This window comes from Bison bison, unplaced genomic scaffold, assembly GCF_000754665.1.
Source record: "Bison bison bison isolate TAMUID 2011002044 unplaced genomic scaffold, Bison_UMD1.0 scf7180017855177, whole genome shotgun sequence".
Classification (NCBI taxonomy): domain Eukaryota; kingdom Metazoa; phylum Chordata; class Mammalia; order Artiodactyla; family Bovidae; genus Bison; species Bison bison.
In genome coordinates, this window is record NW_011485750.1 from 51,680 (window position 1) to 70,576 (window position 18,897).

General features: G+C 45.8%; 2 protein-coding genes across 2 annotated transcripts in view; one reads left to right on the top strand and one right to left on the bottom strand.

Annotated features, from left to right (window-relative positions):
- NLRP2 (NLR family, pyrin domain containing 2) overlaps nucleotides 1-2,025 on the top strand; it is a 27,641-nt gene extending 25,616 nt beyond the window's left edge. Inside the window, exon 13 of the mRNA XM_010858177.1 lies at nucleotides 1,887-2,025. Coding sequence (XP_010856479.1) covers nucleotides 1,887-2,025 — 139 coding nt within the window. The remainder of the gene's footprint in view (nucleotides 1-1,886) is intronic.
- A 2,873-nt stretch (nucleotides 2,026-4,898) lies between these two features.
- On the bottom strand, nucleotides 4,899-17,083 carry GP6 (glycoprotein VI (platelet)). Its single transcript, XM_010858192.1, has 8 exons — nucleotides 17,050-17,083; nucleotides 14,437-14,472; nucleotides 14,062-14,319; nucleotides 12,507-12,791; nucleotides 10,914-10,967; nucleotides 9,522-9,581; nucleotides 6,630-6,680; nucleotides 4,899-5,137 (listed from the first exon to the last, which is right to left on the bottom strand). The coding sequence occupies exons 1-8, from the start codon at nucleotides 17,081-17,083 to the stop codon at nucleotides 4,899-4,901; spliced, it is 1,017 nt and encodes a 338-aa protein (XP_010856494.1).
- Between the last annotated feature and the right edge of the window lie 1,814 nt (nucleotides 17,084-18,897).

Consider the following 18,897-nt stretch of genomic DNA (forward strand, 5'->3'; position numbering starts at 1 on the left):
TTTCATGTGTTTGTTAGCCATCTGTATGTCTTCTTTGGAGAAATGTCTCTTTAGTTCTTTGGCCCATTTTTTGATTGGGTCATTTATTTTTCTGGAGTTGAGCTGTAGGAGTTGCTTGTATATTTTTGAGATTAGTTGTTTGTCAGTTGCTTCATTTGCTATTATTTTCTCCCATTCTGAAGACTGTCTTTTCACCTTGCTAATAGTTTCCTTTGATATGCAGAAGCTTTTAAGGTTAATATTTTTTTGTTTTTCTACCAAAGAGTATGACCAACCTCTGACAATCATGAATAGACCCAACTATGTCTGACCTTGAAGGGTCATGTTTTAAATATTTTGAAGCTAGCTTGCCTATGGCACCCCAGTCCAGTACTCTTGCCTGGAAAATCCCATGGATGGAGGAGCCTGGTGGGCTACAGTCCCTGGGGTCGCTAAGAGTCGGACACGACTGAACGACTTCACTTTCACTTTTCACTTTCACGCATTGGAGAAGGAAATGGCAACCCACTCCAGTGTTCTTGCCTGGAGAATCCCAGGGATGGGGGAGCCTGGTGGGCTGCTGTCTATGGGGTCGCATAGAGTCGGACATGACTGAAGTGACTTAGCAGCAGCAGCACATGGATTGCTGACAAGGTTTCTGCTCAAGCTAGCTTAAGGTTAATGGGGTACATGGAGTTTGGGGACAGGGGTGGTCTGTCAGCTTTACTGAGATATAATTAACACAATTGTATATATTTAAGGTATGCAGTGTAATATTTTTGTGTATGTATATATTGTGGAATGAGCATCACAATCAATGTAATTAACACATCCATTGCCTCACACGGTTACCTTTGTGTGTGCGGTGTGAACACATAAGATCTACTCACTTAGCTATCAGATATACAATACAGTATTATTAACTATAGTCATCAAGCTGTACATGAGACCCCCAAAACTTATTCATCTTATAACTGAAGGTTTGTTGCATGGACATATTGTGAAACTCAAACATCAAAACATATTTTGATTAATATGCCAGCAAAATTGGGACTATAATGCCAATCAGAAACGCGGCAGCCAATATCCTTGGTCTCCTGTTTTTATTTTTAATTTAATTATTCCCTCTGCTTCCCCACTCCCCATTTCCACATACACATGACTGAATATGGTTACTAAAAGGCAAATCCAAGAAATGAGACTGGTCTTATCACGGGTCACATACGGGGTAGCAGTTATCTAGAAGCTCGTAGCCAAGGAGCATAAAAAGCTAATCCCACTGACTTGATTCAAGTGTGCCTGCCTCATCCTGGATTCACCGAATAGAAGTTGTCAATGTTATGGAATAGGTAGGTTTTGGACGGACATCACAGAGGTATTCATCAACTCCATCTCTAGTGCCAAGCATGATATGATAATCACCCAAGATCATTCAAGCACCCAAAGCTATGTAGTACCTTTATACCATTACAGTGTTAACCCAGGGCTTCCCTGGTGGCTCAGTGGAAAAGAATCTGCCTGCCAGTGTGGGAGACCTGGGTTTGATCCTGGGTCAGGAAGATGCCCTGGATAAGGAAATGGCAACCCACTCCAGTACTCTCCCCCTGGGAAATCCTATGGAAGATTGGAGGAGGAGGAGATTGGTGGGCTGTGGTCCATGACTGTAGAGTCAGACATAACTTAGTGACTACACTACTACCACCATCACCACCAATGTTAACCCAGTAGCATCTTTTTTCCCTACCAAATCGATCTGGAACTCTACTTTGCAGCATAGAATAACCAATGCAGATGGCCCTTGCTCTGTAAATTCCTAAATCATGAGCTTTGCCAGGCACCTGGGCATTTGGAATGAAGTTCCTCAAAGCAATAAGAAAACATTCTCTCTCCCACATTCTACCTCCTAGGTTGAAGATAGATGAATCTGATGCTCAAATCCAGAAGCTGCTGAGAGAAATGAAGGAAAGCAACCCACAGCTGACTATTGAGAGTGATCATCGAGACCCAAAAGATAACAGACCTTCTTCTCATGACTTCATTTTCTGAATCCCCCTGGAGCCATTCATTCCCCAGTAAATTCCTAGATCATCAAGGTGGTGGTGAACTTCCCAAGATCCTTCTCAGTGATGTTAGTTGCTTAGCCAGATGTTAGTTTAGCCATGGTTGAGCCTCTGGTTTACATAAGACATACACTCATCATTTAACCCTGTGGTGGATGAAATGTCTGTATCTTGAGTATATCAAGAAAAATAAAGGTGAAAGCATTCATGAGTGAAGTCTTATTTATGAATGGATTCCAACTGAACTTAGAGAAAAGGTACTTTAATCAGGGAGAACTTAGCCCAGGGGTGAGGGAATGGGAAAGAAATGTTGGTGATCACATTGATTTGTCTGCGAAGTCATTGCCCAGATCTGGTATTTCTTATCTGTGTGGCTAGATACCTGACAAGTCTTCCTCATTGGAGTATTTCTCCTACTAATCCCACAATATTTTGCAGCCCTCTTGGGTGCTTCAGTGGCCTTCCCTGGTGGCTCAGAAGGTAAAGGATCCGCCTTCAAGGCAGGAAACCAGAGTTCGATCCCTGGGTCAGGAAGATCCCCTGGAGGAGGAAATGGCAACCCACTGTAGTTTTCTTGCCTGAGAAATACCATGGACAGAAGAACCTGGTGGGGTCCATGGGGTCGCAAAGAGTCAGACAGAACCGAGCAACTAACACACACATACATGAAGCACATATATGATCACATCATTGCTCTGATTAACTTTTTAATGATTCCATGTTAATGATTTAATGATTCCACAGAAAACAGAACTTCATGGTATGCATAGCTCTTCTTACAGCCCCCAGAATTCCCTTGTGACATACAAAATCCCCAAATTCCTTAAAGCAGCAGTACAAGAATTACTTTTTTATTAGAACCTTTATTTTTTGCTTTTTTTTAAATTGAAGTATAGTTGATGTACATTGGTGTGTTAATTTCTGCTGTACGGCAAAGTGACTTGATGATATATACATCTATATATTCTTTTTAATGTTATTTTCTATAAGAATTACTTTTTTATTAAGCACTAATTTTTTTTCTTCCAAACCTTACTTCCTTCTAGATGTTTCCTCTAGCCCAAGTGGCACAGAGGGCACACTGGGGGAGGACTCTGAGCTCAGAGTCTCCAGGAAGGCAGGCAACCTGGGGGCTGGCAGTGTTGAGGGAGGGGCCAGATCTTGCCAATCTTCATCACAGCTCCTGGGGGGAAGTTCCCTAACAAAGTCAGGGTCTGAGGTTCACTCTGGTAGGAACTGGAACCCCAGATGTGTACCAGAGTCATATTCATGGGAGAGCCAGACCGGACTTCATTTGAAGACTGTGTCAGCAACAGAAAGGCTTCTGTTTAGCAGGAGGGCACCCAACTAGGTGCCACAGTCTAGCAACAGGAAAAGGGAAGTATTTCTGACTTATGTCACTTATCTCCCTAGGACAAGTGACCCCACACAGACAGGGATGGATGTCAGGGAGTAAGGTTGGGTTTGTTTGGTTTTTTTTTTTTTTTCCTTTTTATTAAGGTGAAATTCATGTAAAATAAAATTTACCATTTTAAGGTGAACAACTCAGTGCCATTTAGTACATTTTGTTATGAAACCACCACCTCTACCTAGTTGCAAAATGTTTTCATCACTGCAAAATTAGAAAAGAAAAAAATCACCAATTAAGTAATTACCCTTTGATGCTAGGAAAGATCAAAGGCCCAAGGAGAAGGGGGGGGGGGTGCCAGAGGGTGAGATGGTTGAATGGCATCATCAACTCAATGGACATGAATCTGAGCAAAATCCAGGAGACAGTGAAGGACAGGGAAGTCTGGTGTGCTGCAGTCCATGGGGTCAAAAAGAGTCACACAAGACTTAGCAACTGACCAACAAGTAAATACTCCCTATTTCTTCCTTGCCTTAACCCCTGTCAACCACCAGTCCATCCAAACCTTTAGGATAAGCTTAGGACTTTGGAGTTTTTTTCTAATATAAAGGCAAGTCATTAACATGTTGGTTATAATTATTATTATATTCAAAGGGGAAAGAATAGAATACCCAAAAGCCTGAAAGAGTCAGGTACAACCCAAGAAACAAAAAGAGATTTTTTTTTTTCAGACGGTAGCTTAAGACAGTGTTAGCATGAGGTTTACATTTGGGGATAACCAGAAAAAAAAAAAAAAAAACCTCAGGAACTTATTCACTTTCCTGCATACCAGAAACTAACACAACATTGTAAATTAACTATATGTCAATAGAAATTTAAAAAAAAAAAAAAAGCATAAGGCAGGTGGGCAACGGGGACACATGGGAGAGTTTTGGGCAGAGGATGGATTGGGTCATCTGTGAGGGGGGGTGATGTCAGAAGTCAATCCTCAGTGGGGAAAAGAGGGGGGACGAACTGAGAGAGCAGCCCTGAAACACATACCCTACCACGTGTAAAACAGCCAGTGGGAATTTGCCGTATGACACAGGGAGTTCAAACTGGTGCTCTGTGACAACTAGAGGGGTGGGAGGTGGGAGGGAGGTTCAAGAGGGAGGGGACATGTGTATACCTATGGCTGATCCAGGTTGATGTATGACAGAGACCAACACAGCATTGTAAAGCAATTATCCTCCAATTAAAAATAAATAGAATGAAAAAAATTAGTCCATCTGGAGGGACTTCCTTGGTGGTCTTGTGGTTAAGACTCTTCCTTCCAATGCAGGGGGCATGGGTTCGATCCCTGGTTACAAAACTAAAATCCCCACATGCCTCACAGTCCAGCTCCCCCCCTCCTCCAAAAAAGGCAACGAGCAAGACAACAGTGAGTAGACTGTGGCTCTCATAGTCCACTCACGCTAGATCCCCTCCCAACTCGCATAACCAATCACTTAGACGCAGCCAAGCCTGAGATTCTAGTGACGGAAGCCTCGGTTGTGACCATCTGGTCGACCCCTATCCTGACGACCCTGTGGTTTCTGGGTCTGTGGGAGGGGTGGGAGTGGCCTGTGTGCAGCTCTGATCCGGTGCATCATTGGAGGTTTCCTTCGGCTGTGCCAGTCTTCTGCCAGAAGCCCCACCAGGAGAATTAGAATCACAGCCCCAAGGCATATCCGGGCCAGATTGCCCTTAGTGTAGTGCTGGAGGGCAAGACCTGGAGGAACAAGAAGAGACAGGAGCAGATGATAAAAGCCCAGCTCCAAGGGGACTTCCCTTGTGGTCCAGGGATTAAGACTTGACCTTCCAATGCCAGGGATGCAGGTTCAATCCCTGGTTGGGGAGCTAAGATCCCTCAAAGCCGAAAAACCAAAACATAAAACAGAAGCAATACAATGAAGACTTTAAAAGTGGTCCATATCCAAAAAAATAATGGTAATAATCTTGGGACTTCCCCGGTGGTCCAGTGGTTTAAAATCTGCCTTCCAATGCAGGGGGACACAGGCTGGATCCCTGCAGGGGACTAAGGTCCCACATGCCACAAGCCTGTGAGCTTGACTACTGAGCCCAAGAACCACAACTAGAGAGAAAACCACATGCCACATCAAAGATGCCTCAAGCTGCAACTAAGACCCAGCCCAGTCAAAAATAAAAATTATAAATAAATAGTAAACAAACAAAAAAAAGCTCCTCTCCAGGACCCACTCCAAGCCACATTTTGGGTTTGTCACAGCCAAATCCTTCATCTGAAAACCTATTACTCTCCGCTAGCCAGAAAAGCTATGACAAACCTAGACAGCATATTAACAAGCAGAGACATTACTTTGCGAACAAAGGTCTGTCTAGTCAAATCTATGGTTTTTCCAGTAGTCACGTATGGATGTGAGAGTCGGACCATAAAGAAAGCTGAGTGCTGAAGAACTGATGCTTTTGAACTGTGGTGTTGGAGAAGACTCTTGAGAGTCCTTGGACTGCAAGGAGATCAAACCAGTCAACCCTAAAGGATATCAACCGTGAATATTCATTGGGAGGACTGATGCTGAAACTGAAACTCCAATACTTTGGCCACCTGATGCAAAGAACTGACTCATTAGAAAAGACCCTGATGCTGGGAAAGATTGAGGGCAGGAGGAGAAGGGAACAACAGAGGACAAGATGGATGGATGGCATCACCAACTCCATGAATATGAGTTTGAGCAAACTCCGGGAGATGGTGAAGGACAGTGAAGCCTGGCATGCTGCAGTCCATGGGGCTGCAAAGAGTCAGACACAACTGAAGAATAACAGGCTAGGATGCCAACCTTCTTCCTCGAGGATTCCTCCCATCCTCACCAAGCATCAGGACTAGATAAGCCCCATTCATTGAGTAGCACATCTTCCACTCACCCCTTCACAGGCCTCTGATACTTCTCCCCATACACAGACACTACCTGGTTGTTTGGCTGATTGTGGAAGAGGAGACTGTCATAAGGGGTGGGACAGAGATGAAATTTCCCTTCTTCTGACCTTTTAGATAATCTCCACCTTCACACTGGTCTTTGCCCAATTCTGAGCTCCATATGCTAACACTACCCCTCCCCTTCTTAGCTGACACACCAGAACCCAAGACCAGAGAGCTGCAGCTTCTTTGCAGGGAAAGCAGCCAGTTTGGGGTAAAGACATGGGCTAGAGGGGGCATGAAGTTGGTCCAGAGAAGGACACTTACTCACCAGTTGGAGGGTCCGACTCCTTTGGAAGGACAGTGATATTCCTAGAAGCTTCTGGGAATCAAAAACGATAAGTGTAAAGAGGTGGAACCATCTCTTCTACCCCTGTTTCTACCCCAATCCTGAACAGCTGCATTGAGAGGCAGAATTCCATGTTTATAAGAAGAGTGTGAACTACAAAGGGCTTCTCTGATGGCTAGGTGGTGGGGAAAAAAAAAAAAAAAAAAACGCCTGCCAATGCAGGAGACACGAGTTCAATTCCTGGGTTGGAAAGATCCCCTGGAGGGGGAAATGCCAACCTATACCAGTATTCTTGGCTGAGAAATCCCATGGACAGTGGAGCCTTGTAAGCTACAGTCCACGGGGTTTCAAAGAGTCATACATGACTGAGTGAGTAAACAAAACAAACTGCAGAGTCAGAGTGTTCGGATTTGAACCTCAGACTCATCACTTATTAGATGTGGATAGAGTGATAATGTTAGTCACTCAGCCATGTCTGACTCTTTGCAACCCCATGGACTATAGCTCATCAGGCTCCTCTGTCCATGGAATTATCCAGGCAAGAATACTGGAGTGGGTTGCCATTGCCTTCTCCAGGGGATCTTCCTGACCCAGGGATTGAACTCAGGTCTCCTGCATTACAAGTAGATTCTTTACCATCTGACAAATGACTTAATAGCTATGGGTCAGTTTTCCTAATCCTCCTGAGAGTGACTGGGGACCAAGAAGGGTTTTGAACATAGGATGGGGAAGAATCTCCTCAGAGTCTTGGAAAGTACCTGCTGGAATCAGGAACCTAAAGTGTGTGGACCCCATGAAGATAGCTAAGGAATCCTCAGGGAATCTGCCAAGGTTTTCTGCCTTGAAGGAAAAGGAGACACTTCCTAGGGAATCCAAAGGCAAAGAGCACAACAGTGTGAGGGAAACATAACTGCACTGGACTGGAGGATGTACTGTGTCCAGAGAACTATGATCTACATGGGCCTGAAGCACAGGATCGAGCCTGGAAGCAAGGGGAACAAGGCTACACACATGGATCAGAGCCAAGTTGGAAGAGCACACCAAAGGGATTTCCCTGAGGGTCCAGTGGTTCAGACTCTGCACTTCCAATGCAGAGGGCATGAGTTTGATCCCTGTTTGATCCCATGCAGCACAGCCAACAAATTAAAAAAAAAAAGAAAGAAAGAAACATTCAGAACTGCCGGGAGCCAGCGTGAAGAACTCCGCCCATGGCAGAGGTCATGAGGAAGGAGGCTCGGCAAACACAAAGGCGGGATCGAGGCTCAGGAGTCCCCCTGGAAATTCTTGAGCATCTACCCCCAAAACCAGAGCCTGCCTACTTTACTGCTTTGTGCTCTCACCTACACCCCTGGCTTTACGGGGGGCTGTCCCCCACCACCTCTCTCTGAAAAAGAGTTAACTTAGAGCTCCAGTTAATAAAGTTCCTGGGCATGACAAGAGTGTTTCAACCTACAAACTCCTTTGGAAGTCCTCTAGCCTGCCTGAACAGGTTCTTCCGGCCACATGTGATTGTTCACAGCCTCCCAACCGTGAGAGACATGAGATGTTCTAAACTGTCTAAATACAGATTCCTTTGAGCAGTTAAAAGATTGATTAGAAATTGTATTGGTGAAGTGTTTTTCACTTGTTGGGCCAATGTTTGCTGCTAAGTTTCCATATCCCTTACCTACTGTGTCCCTGGGAGTGTATTGATTAATATAATTGGTGAATAGAAATGTAAGTAGTAGCTTTAATGTTTGTAACCTTGGACGCTTGAGTTAATTCTTTCCTTGTTATAGGAATGTAACTTTATCTAATGCTTTCAGAGGGTGGCACCTGACTTTAGAATAATCACCTTTAGAGAAAAATAAGTTTTCTGAAGAAAGGGTCATAAAATGTTAACAGGCCTCCTGGTCAGAAGATGATGTAAATCACCTAAACTTTTGCATATGATAAGTTTGCAGGAAAAAAGCCTGGCTTACTGCTGACTCTACCCCTTTCCCCATTATCCTCTATGCACAACTTAAGGTATAAAAACTACTTTGGAAAATAAAGTGCAGGCCTTGTTCACCGAAGCTTGGTCTCCCGATGTCATTCTTTCTCTCACCTTCTGGCTGAATTCCCATCTGGAGCGTGGAGGCTCGTCAAGCCTACTAATTTTGCCTGGGCTTCTAAGATCTGACCAGGGAAGCCTTAGTGTCTCCTCTCCTTCGGGAGAACGGGAGGATGCCTGCGGCCTATGTAGGTGATGCAAATTCCTTGTCTTGGAATTTTATTAGCTTTCCACATAAACCAAGTTAGTCAGCCTCTTTTCTCCACTGAATTTTCTCACTGAGCTATCCTTATTTAACCACTCTTTATATCTTTAACTCTATCATATCCTGATCGCTGAAGCTGTCTCCCCTTCTATTTCCCTGGGTCCACCAGGGCTGGACCCCGGCACAGAACTTACTACCCACGTAGAAGAGTTCTTGTGGCAACACACTAAGTGGGAGAAAGTCCAAAAGAAAAAGAAAAACAGAGCAGAGCTGGGGACGGGGGGAGGCTCAAGAGGGAGGGGACGTGTGTATAGCTGACTCACGTTGCTATATAGCAGAAACCAACACGTCATTGTAAAGCAGTTGTCCCTCAATTAAAAGTAAATTTAGGAAAGAAGAAGAGCACAGTGTAGGGATAAGTAATGGTGTCCCCATGGTAGCCTCGGTGCCGCCATCTTGGAGGCAGCCACGTTTCCCAGAATGCTCCTCTGCCCCCATGCTCAGAGCCCACCTCCGCCCCACCCTCGCCCTCAAATCAAGGACTTTCCTGGGAAGAGTCAGGTGGTTTTGAGAAGCAGACTGAAAGCTGACAGCCTTAGATGACGGAAGAGCGAGCTCTGAGTGCCTGGTTACTCACCAGTTGTGGAGGCTTCGTTCGCAATCGAGTGGTTCAGCTTCCTGGAGGCTTCTGTGAATTCTAAGCAAGAAGATTATAAGAAAGTGGGTAATGTCGTGTCTGTTCAGTGAGTCCCTACTCCCCTTACCCCTTCTGAGCTATCCGATCTTCCTGGAACTCATTTATCTACCACACACTGCACAGACACAGAGGAAAAACAAACTCAGAAAGCCCAAAATAAACCCGTCTTCTACTTCTGAGTGGCTTCCTGAGAAATGGCTCCATTCATCCGCTGATGGACATTGGGTTACTTCCACGTTGGGGCTATTGTGAATTCTGCTACTACATGAACATTCACATACAAGCTTCTGTGTGAATACACTTTTTTAAATATTCTTGACTGTATATACTGAGGGTGAGGGCTTCCCTGTTGGCTCTGTGGTAAAGAATCTGCAGCTCTGTGGTAAAGAATCTGCCTGCAATGCAGGAGACCTGGGTTCGATCCCTGGTCCAGAAAGATCCCACATACTGTGGAGCAGTTAAGCTATTGAGCCTGTGCTCTAGAGCCTACGAGCTACAACTGCTGAAGCCCACATGCTCTAGAGCCCATGCTCTGAAACAAGAGAGGCCACCACAATAAGAAGCCCATGTATCGCAACTAGAGGGTAGCCACCGCTCTCCACATCTAGGCAAAAAAAAAAAAAGCCGATTCAGCAGTGAAGACCAAGCACAGCCAAGGACAAATAATTTTTTTTTAATTTTCTTTGAAAAAGGAAGCACTATTGATTCATGCAACAACTTGGAAAAATCTCAAGGGTATTATGATCAGTTCAGTCACTCAGTTATGTCCAACTCTTTGCAACACCATAGACTACAGCCTGCCAGACTTCCCTGTCCATCACCAACTCTCGGAGCTTGCTCAAACTCATGTCCATCGAGTATTATGATGGGGGGCGGGGGAGGAGACAATCTCAAAAAGTCCCATGTTGTATGATTCCGTTTATATGTAACATTCTCAAAATGACAAAATTAAATCTAGGAAGAACAAATTAGCCAGGGGTTAAGGATCATGGGAGGGGAGGGGTGTCTATAAAGGGGGGACCCTGAGAAATATCTTTGTGAGGGTGGAATAGCATTTTTTGTTTTCTTCCCTGGGAACAGTATTTTGAATGCAATGGTAGTTATATGAATCTGTGTGATAAATCGACATAGAACTATACATATATAGTGTGCCAATGTCAGACTTCTGGTTTTTCTGTTGTACTGTAATTATGTAAGAAGATCCCCTGGAGGGGGAAATGGCAACCCACTCCAGTATTCAAGTATATCGAGAAATCTAGACAAAGAGGAGAAGGATAACAGGGTTCCTGTCCCTTTATACCACAGACACAGGGTGAATGCTCCAAAACCTACCTGCTACAGTGGAAGGCGGTTCTGTGGGCGGCCAGCTGGGGGTCACAGAGGTCCCTGAGAAATCAGGAAGAAAAAAAAGAGAGAGAGAGAGCGATCTGTGCACTGTTACGTGTGGTTCCTGAGCAAACCCAGTTTCCTCACCTGGAAAATAAAAATGCAGATGCTTCCATCACTGGACTGTGGTGAGTCTTAAACAGCATTTGAAAGGCACACCTAGCACATTCTGGAGCTAATGAATGATGATCCCTGTAGCTGCCTTCCCTACTTGCCAAACTGCAGTCCTGTCCCTTCTTCTGGATCCCTGTGACCTGCTGTCTTACAGATCCTGGGAACAAAAGTGGCTTTTGTCTCCTGGGAACCAGATGAGGAGGCAAAAACCATGGACTGTATCCAGAGAAAGACAGGCATCCTATGTGGGGACAAATGGGGACTGCCAAGGGAACAAAACAGCCCCTTCCCTCTCCCATGACCCTTGCTATCTGCTTGTTTACCCAGACCAATCACCCAGGCATTATTCCCAGCATTATTCCCAGGCAATAATACCCAGGCATTATTCATAGCATTCAAATTAAAACAGTATTAAATTTTCTTTTTCCTGGCTTTCACTTTCTCCAGGCTTCCACTGCAGGGGGTGCAAGCTCAGTCCCTGGTCAGGGAACCAAGATCCCGCATGCCACAAGGTGCAGCCAAAAAAAAAAGAAAAAATACATAAATTAAAATTTTTAGATAAAAATAACTGATTGATTAATGTAAAGTGAATATATGTATGCATATATATATATATACACATATAACTCATTCACTTTGCTGTACACCTAAAGTTAACACCATATTATAAATCAACCGTGTGTGTGTGCTAAGTCACTTCAGTTGTGTCCAACTCTTTGCAACCTGGTGGACTGTAGCCCACCAGGCTTATGTGTCCATGGGGATTCTCTAAGCACGAATACTGGTGTGGGTTGCCATGGCCTCCTCCAGGGGATCTTCCCAACCCAGGGAGCGAACGTGAGTCTCTTATATCTCCTGCATTAGCAGGCAGGTTCTTTACCACTAGCACCACACTAGCTGAGAAGCCCTATAAACCAACTATACTACAATACACATTTTTTAAAAAAAGAAAATCTTGGGCTGGGAAGACCATCCTGGATTATCTGAGTGTGTCCAATTACAAGAGTCCTTAAAAGCCTAAGAGCAAAGCAGGAAGGTGGAAGAGTCAGAGAGAAAGAGAAAGATTAGAAAATGCTATGAAACTGGCTTTGATGATGAAGGAAGGGACCATGGGAGCCAAGAGATACAGGTGATTCTAGAAGCTGAAAAAGGCACCAGAAATGAATCTTCCCCTTGAGCTTCCAGAAGGAAGGCTGGCTGACACCTTGGTTTTATCCCTGCAGGACCCATTTCAGACTTCTGACTTCCAGAACTGTAAGGTAATACATTTGTGAAATTTAAGCCAGCAAACTTGTGGTCACTTGTTACACAGCACCCAGACACTCAAACACCCTCCAATGCCTCTGAATTCCCATGCTCCCTCCCCTGGAAACTTCCATCAGGGACTGCCAAGGCTGGAGAAAAGATTTTGTCTATACCCCTGACCTGTGACCACAAGCTCCAGGGGGTCGCTGGGGGCTGACCACAGGTATGGATATGCGCTGGAAAAGCTATAGCATCGGTAGATTCCACTGTGGGCTGCAGTCACCGTGACAATAGGGAAGTCTGCCCGGTACCACCTCTCCGGTGTCTTGAAGGGCCTGGTGTCCCCCTCCTTGTAGAGAGCAAATTGGTCAAAACCATATTGGCTCTGACAGCGTAGAGTCACGGTCACTCCTGCGGGCACCGCCGTGCTGGGCTGGGCTGAGAGCGAGGGCTTGGGGGAAGTTCCTGGGAAAGGAGAGAACTTTAGTATTAAAGATGGTGGCCACTGTGGAAAACAGTATGGAGGTTCCTCAGAAAACTAAAAATAGAATTACCCACCATATGATCCAGCAACCCCTCTCCTGGACACATATACAGACAAAACTCTAACTCAAAAAGATATATGCACGTGTTATGTTCACAGCAGCAATATTCACAATAGCTAAGACATGGAGACAGCCTCAATATGCACTGGCAGAGTAATGGATAAAGAAGATGTAGTCCGTGTATACAATGGAACACCACATAGCCACAAAGAAGAATGAAATAATGCCATTTGCAACAACATGCCATGTGCAACTAGAGACAATCCCACTAAGGGAAGTAAGTCAGACAGAGAAAGACAAGTAGCACATGATATCAAGTACCTGTGGGATCTAAAATATGACACAAATGAAACAGAAACAGACTCATGGACACAGAGCACAGACTGGTGGTTGCCAAGGGAAAGAGGGTTGGGAGAGGCATGGAGTGGGAGGTTGGGGTTAGCAGATATAAGCATTTATATATAGGAGGGATAAACAACAAGGTTCTACTACTGTACAGCACAGAGAACTATATTCAACACCCTAGGATAAACCATAATGGGAAAGTGTTTTTCAAAAAAAGATATGTATAACTGGAGCACTTTGCTGCACAGCAGAAATTAACAGCATTGTAAATCAACTATACTTCAATTAAAAAATATTAAAACTGGGGGGGAGGGATAAAAGAGAAAGAGAGAGAGAAAGTGGTTAAGACTCCACCTTTCCATTGAAGGGGCCAGGTGGTTGGACTCCTGGATGGAAAACTAAGATCCCACATGCCCCAAGGGTGTGGCCACAAAATAAATATTTTTTAAGGGATAAACGTGGCTAGAGGGGTGCACATTTTTTGCTCTCGTGTCAGGCTTGGATGTGACTTGGAATGACAATCTAGGAATCTGTCTTTATTTAAAATTGTGCTATTGTGAACATCGTGGATTTTATGCATTGATTTGGGGGTGGTTTTTTTTAAATATTGTATTAACATATTATTTATGTGGGTTACTGAGTTTTGGGCACTTTCCCTAAATTTGGCACTCAAGGCCAACATCTTGCTTGCCCCACCCTAATCCCAACATCCCCACCCCCTGCCCTTGCCCTGGGACTTTGGGTTTAGGGTCTTCATCACCCCCCACTCTCACCCTCTTGGCGCCCAGAACAGAGGACCACGCAGCCCTGAGGCTCCACGTCCAGCCCCGCCCACCCCCGGTTACCAGTAGCAACCAGCTCCAGCTGGCTGCTGGGAGGGGACCAGCGCATCCCTATCTGATAGGAGCAGCGGTAGCGGCCGGCTTGGTCTCTTTCCATCGCCGAGATGAAGATCTCCGCCTGGTCAAAATACCTCCCGGATTTCAGCTTCTCCAGGCGGTACAGTTCTGCATCCGGAGGCCCCTGGCAGCGAATGGTCACCGGCCTGCCCAGGGGCACAAGGGAGCTGGGCAGGGCCTGGAGGGAGGGCTCGGACAGGGGACCTGGAAGCGAAGCAAATCCTAGAGGAGCTCAGCTTCCGATAGAGCCCTCCCGTCCCGGTCCCTCCCCCAGCTCCTGCCTTCTCACTGGCTGAACCCAGAAGACGGATCTGGACTCACCTTCCGGAACGCGTATCACCCGGCCCAGACACAGCCCTGGGGAAAGAGCAAGCGACCAGTCACCAGGACCTCGTGTGAACCCACACCTCCTGCATGCTGCACACTGAGCTGACAAACTTGCATGCTTTTGCTTTTTTTAATTGAGGATATAGTTGAGAGTCCCTTCGACAGCAAGGAGATCCAACCAGTCTATCCTAAAGGAAATCAGTCCTGAATATTCATTGGAAGAACTGATTCTGAAGCTGAAGCTCCAATATTTTGGCCACCTGATGTGAAGAGCTGACTCATTTGAAAAGACCCTGATGCCGGGAAAGATTGAAAGCAGGAGGAGAAGGGGACGACAGAGGATGAGATGGTTGGATCGCATCACCGACTCCTTGGACATGAGTTTGAGTAAACCCCGGGAGTTGATGATGGACAGGGATGCCTGATGTGCTGCAGTCCATGGGGTCCTAAAGAGTCAGACTCGCCTGAACGACTGAACCGAACTGAACTGATAGTTGATTAATAACCTTGTGTTAGTTTCAAGTATTCCCTTTCTTTTGTCATTATTGTGTGTGTGTGTCATCTTTTTTTTCAAAGATACACAAGCACATGATTGAAGTGAAAGAAGCCAGCCTGGGACGTCTCTGGTGATCCAGTGACCCGAACTCTGCCCTTCCAATGCAGGGGCCCAGGTTCGATCCCTGCTTGGGGAACTAAGATGCCACAAGCCCTGTGGCATGGCCAGTTAATAAAAATTAAAAAATAAACACAGGGCTCCCAGTTAAATTTGAATTTCAGATAAACAACAAATAATTTTTTTTTTTTTTTTTGCATAGTATATCCCATGAGGTCCATAGCCCTGCAACTGGCAGGAGGTAGATTTAAACACGGACAGCACATTTTCGCAGTAAATCATGTGGATGTAGTGCTAACGTTCCTTAGTTTGTATTTGAGCCTGTCACTACGTGACCTTAAACAAGTTACTTAATCCCTCTGGGCCTGTGTTCTCACCTGTGAGATGGGAATAACAGGAGGCCCTGCTTCATCAGGCCGTGATGGGGATTAAATGAGTGTCTTTTTAGAAACACAGAGTAGGGCTTCCCTGGTGGCTCAGTGGTAAAGAATCTGCCTGCCAGTGCAGGAGACACGGGTTCGATCCCTGATGCGGGAAGATCCCACGTGCCTGGGAGCAACTGAGCCCGTGCGCCACAATTACTGATCCGGTGCTCTAGAGCCTGGGAACTGCAACTGCTGAGCCCAGGTGCTGCGACTACTGAAGCCTGCGGGCCCCAGAGCCAGTGCTCCGCAACAAGAGAAGCCACGGGAATGAGAAGCCTGGGCACCGCAACCAGAGAGGAGCCCCCATCACCACAACTAGAGAAAGCCCACATGCAGAAGCAAAGACCCAGCACAGCCAAAAATAAAATAAAAGCACAGAATAATGCATGTGCAAGAGCTCCGTGAGTTCTTTCAAGGGTGGATAAAGGCTTGAGTGACTGAGGGGCAGTTTGTCTTCACAGTATGCACTCTTATCCCCGGTAACACAACCGCTCTCCCTTCCTGCTTAGCCCCGGGAGCCTCTGTCCTTTTCCGTGATAAAATTCCTTTGAAGAAACAAGGAAATCATGCGCAGACGTGCCCAGAATAGAGCTTGATAAGAAGGAGACTTCAAAAAATGCATCTGAGCCTCCGCACCAGTCCTATTACAGGAGACTCTTACTCCAGCGTTATTGAGATGGACTGACAAATAAAAATCTTACATATCCAAGGTGATGCCCTGTAAAATAATTACCACAATCAAGCTAGTTAACACATCTGTCACCTCACATAATTAAATATCTTTTGGGGTATTTTTCTGGTGAGAAATCTAAATCTACTCTTTTGGCAAGTTTCAGGTACGTGCTAAAGAATGGTTAACTACTGTCACCATGTTACGACTTAAATCCCCAGAACTGATTTCATCTTACACGTGGAAGATTGTACCTTTTGACCCATATCATCTACCTCCCCATTACCCGCACCTCCACCCTCAACCGCCTGTCCCCAGCCTGGGCAATCACCAAGCTACTCTCTGCTCTTGTGGGTTTGACCTTTTGAGACTCCGTGTATAAGTAGGATCCTGCAATATTTGTTTATCTGGCTTGTATTGCTTAGCATAATACCCTCAAAGTCCAATCACATTGTCACAAACAGCAAAATTGTTGGCACCAGAACCTTAAGGGATATTGACAAGCTAAATCTATAATCTAGCACTGATATCAAATCCACTTCAAACAAAATTAAAAATTATAATACAACAAGGACCTACTATAGAATACAGGGAACGCTACTCAATATTTTGTAATAACCTATAAGGGAAAAGAACCTGAAAAAGAATATATATATATTATATGTATCTGAGACCTGTATTCATTTATCAACCCAGCCATGAATAAACTAGAATAATTCATACAAGCAGCATCGCCCTGGGTCCCAGTTTTCCCACCCAGCAAATAAGTGAGGTGATGCTTGTAGGTCGCCTCTTGCCCTGAAAGTTACCTCTTGCCCTGGTGCAATTAAAAAAAAAAAAAAGCATTCTTTGTCTCCTAGCCCACTGCCTGTCCCTCAGCATTTTCCAGAATGACTCACCAAGACAGAAGAGGGCAGACAGGACTGGGGACATGGTTCCTCGCCTGTCCTGAGCTCTGCAACCCAGGAGGGAAGCCCTGGGTGGGGGCTGGAGCCGGACACAGGATGCGGCGGGCGGGGGGGGGGTGAAGGGCCCTCTCCTCCTCCCCTGTCAGCCTGGCTTTCCCTAGTTGGCACTCATCAAGCCAGAGCCATAGCGTGACTTGCACACAAGCTCCAAGGAGCCTGGCTTATCTCCGGTCACCAGCCCAGGGTCCCAGTGAGTCTGCCTCGTGAGGCATCATCTGTCTTCTGCTACTTCCAGTAGCCCCCTACATTCATTAAGGGCTTGCAAATCAAAACCCCAATGGGTCAGTGCAATCCATAGAGTCAGAAAGTACACTGGGGACTTCCCTGGTGGTCTAGTGGCTAAGACTCCGAGCTCCCAATGCAGGGGACCCAGGTTTGATCCCTGGTCAGGAAACTAGACCCCACAGGCTGCAACCAAGACCTGATACAGCCAAATAAATTAACGTTTTAAAAAGAAAGGGGAAAAGTACATCAGTAGGGCTTCCCTGCTGGCTCAATGGGAAAGAATCTGCCTGCCAGCGCAGAAGTTGTTGTTCAGTCACTCAGTCATATCTGACTCTTTGCGACCCCATGGACTGCAGCACACCAGACTTCCCTGTTCTTCCCTATCTCCCAGAGCTTGCTGAGACTCATGTCCATTGAGTTGGTGATACCATCCAACCATCTTATCCTCTGTCGCCCCCTTCTTCTCCTGCCCTCAATCTTTCCCAGCATCAGGAGTTTCCAATGAGTTGGCTGTTCCCATCAGGTGGCCAAAGTATTGGAGCTTCAGCTTCAGCATCAGTCCTTCCAATGAATACTCAGAACTTATTTCCTTGAGGATTGACTGGTTTGGTCTCCTTGCAGTCTAAGGGATTCTCAATAATCCTCTCCGGGACTCTTGATATCGCTTGGCCCATCCAGACAATCCAGGATCGTCTTCCTCCTTTGACACTGGCTTTTAGGAACTTGGACCCATCATCCACCTCATTCCCCCCTTGCCCTGTAAAGTAGAAGGTTCTATGGATTAGGATGTGAACACCTTTGGGGGCACCCACTTTTGTGCCAACCACACTGTTCTTTACAAAATCCTTAAGCAAAGATCCTTTCTGTTTAAATTAAGAGGAATCAGCTTCACCAGGGTCGTTTGCAAGCAAGTCAACTGAAAAGAACAGATTTTTAAAATCAAAAATTCCCACTATCTGCTTGCAAAAAAAAAAAAAACTTGGGGTGTGTTAGCAAGAAGAGGGGTTGGAACTCAGAGTCTGATTCCACAGCCCACTCTCTTTCTGGGGGAGGGTTGTAGGTCCAAATGTCCGTGAGAACCTCTGACCACACAGAGATTTGTCTGTTACATACATGCAAGCAACCTGCGGCTCACAGCTGATGCTAACCACAAACCTTCACAACCAACATCCGCTTCCTTTCTGAAACTGAGAAACCCCGAAGACCACAAGTGTGGAGTCACACATCAGCTTCACCTTTGACTGCTTCTCTGAAGGCTTTGAGGTGGGTCACAAACCCAGCTACAACCTTCAGACGGATGGAAGACAATCAAACCGATCTACAACAAGACGGGCAAAACATAACCCAAACCCGCAGAAGCAGCCCAGAGAGGAGATAGCAGCAAAGTCGTGCACAGACCCAGAGCCCACCATGGAAGGCGGTGCTCGGATGGGCTCTTCACCACGAGAGACCAGGCCGGGGTCACATCCTTCATGCTGCCCTTTGGGGCTTGAGAACTGTGTCGGGATGGTTTGGGCTGCCAGTCACGGGACATGAAGGGGTTAAGCTGAACTG

Excerpts from the sequence above, each read along its gene's own strand:
- GP6 (XM_010858192.1), bottom strand. The coding sequence starts at position 17,083 with ATGTCCCCAGTCCTGTCTGCCCTCTTCTGTCTTG. Across the intron at positions 12,792-14,061 it reads GCTGGAGCTGGTTGCTACTG|GAACTTCCCCCAAGCCCTCG; the intron begins GTAACCGGGGGT and ends CTCCTTTCCCAG. Across the intron at positions 9,582-10,913 it reads ACCGCCTTCCACTGTAGCAG|AATTCACAGAAGCCTCCAGG; the intron begins GTAGGTTTTGGA and ends CTTCTTGCTTAG.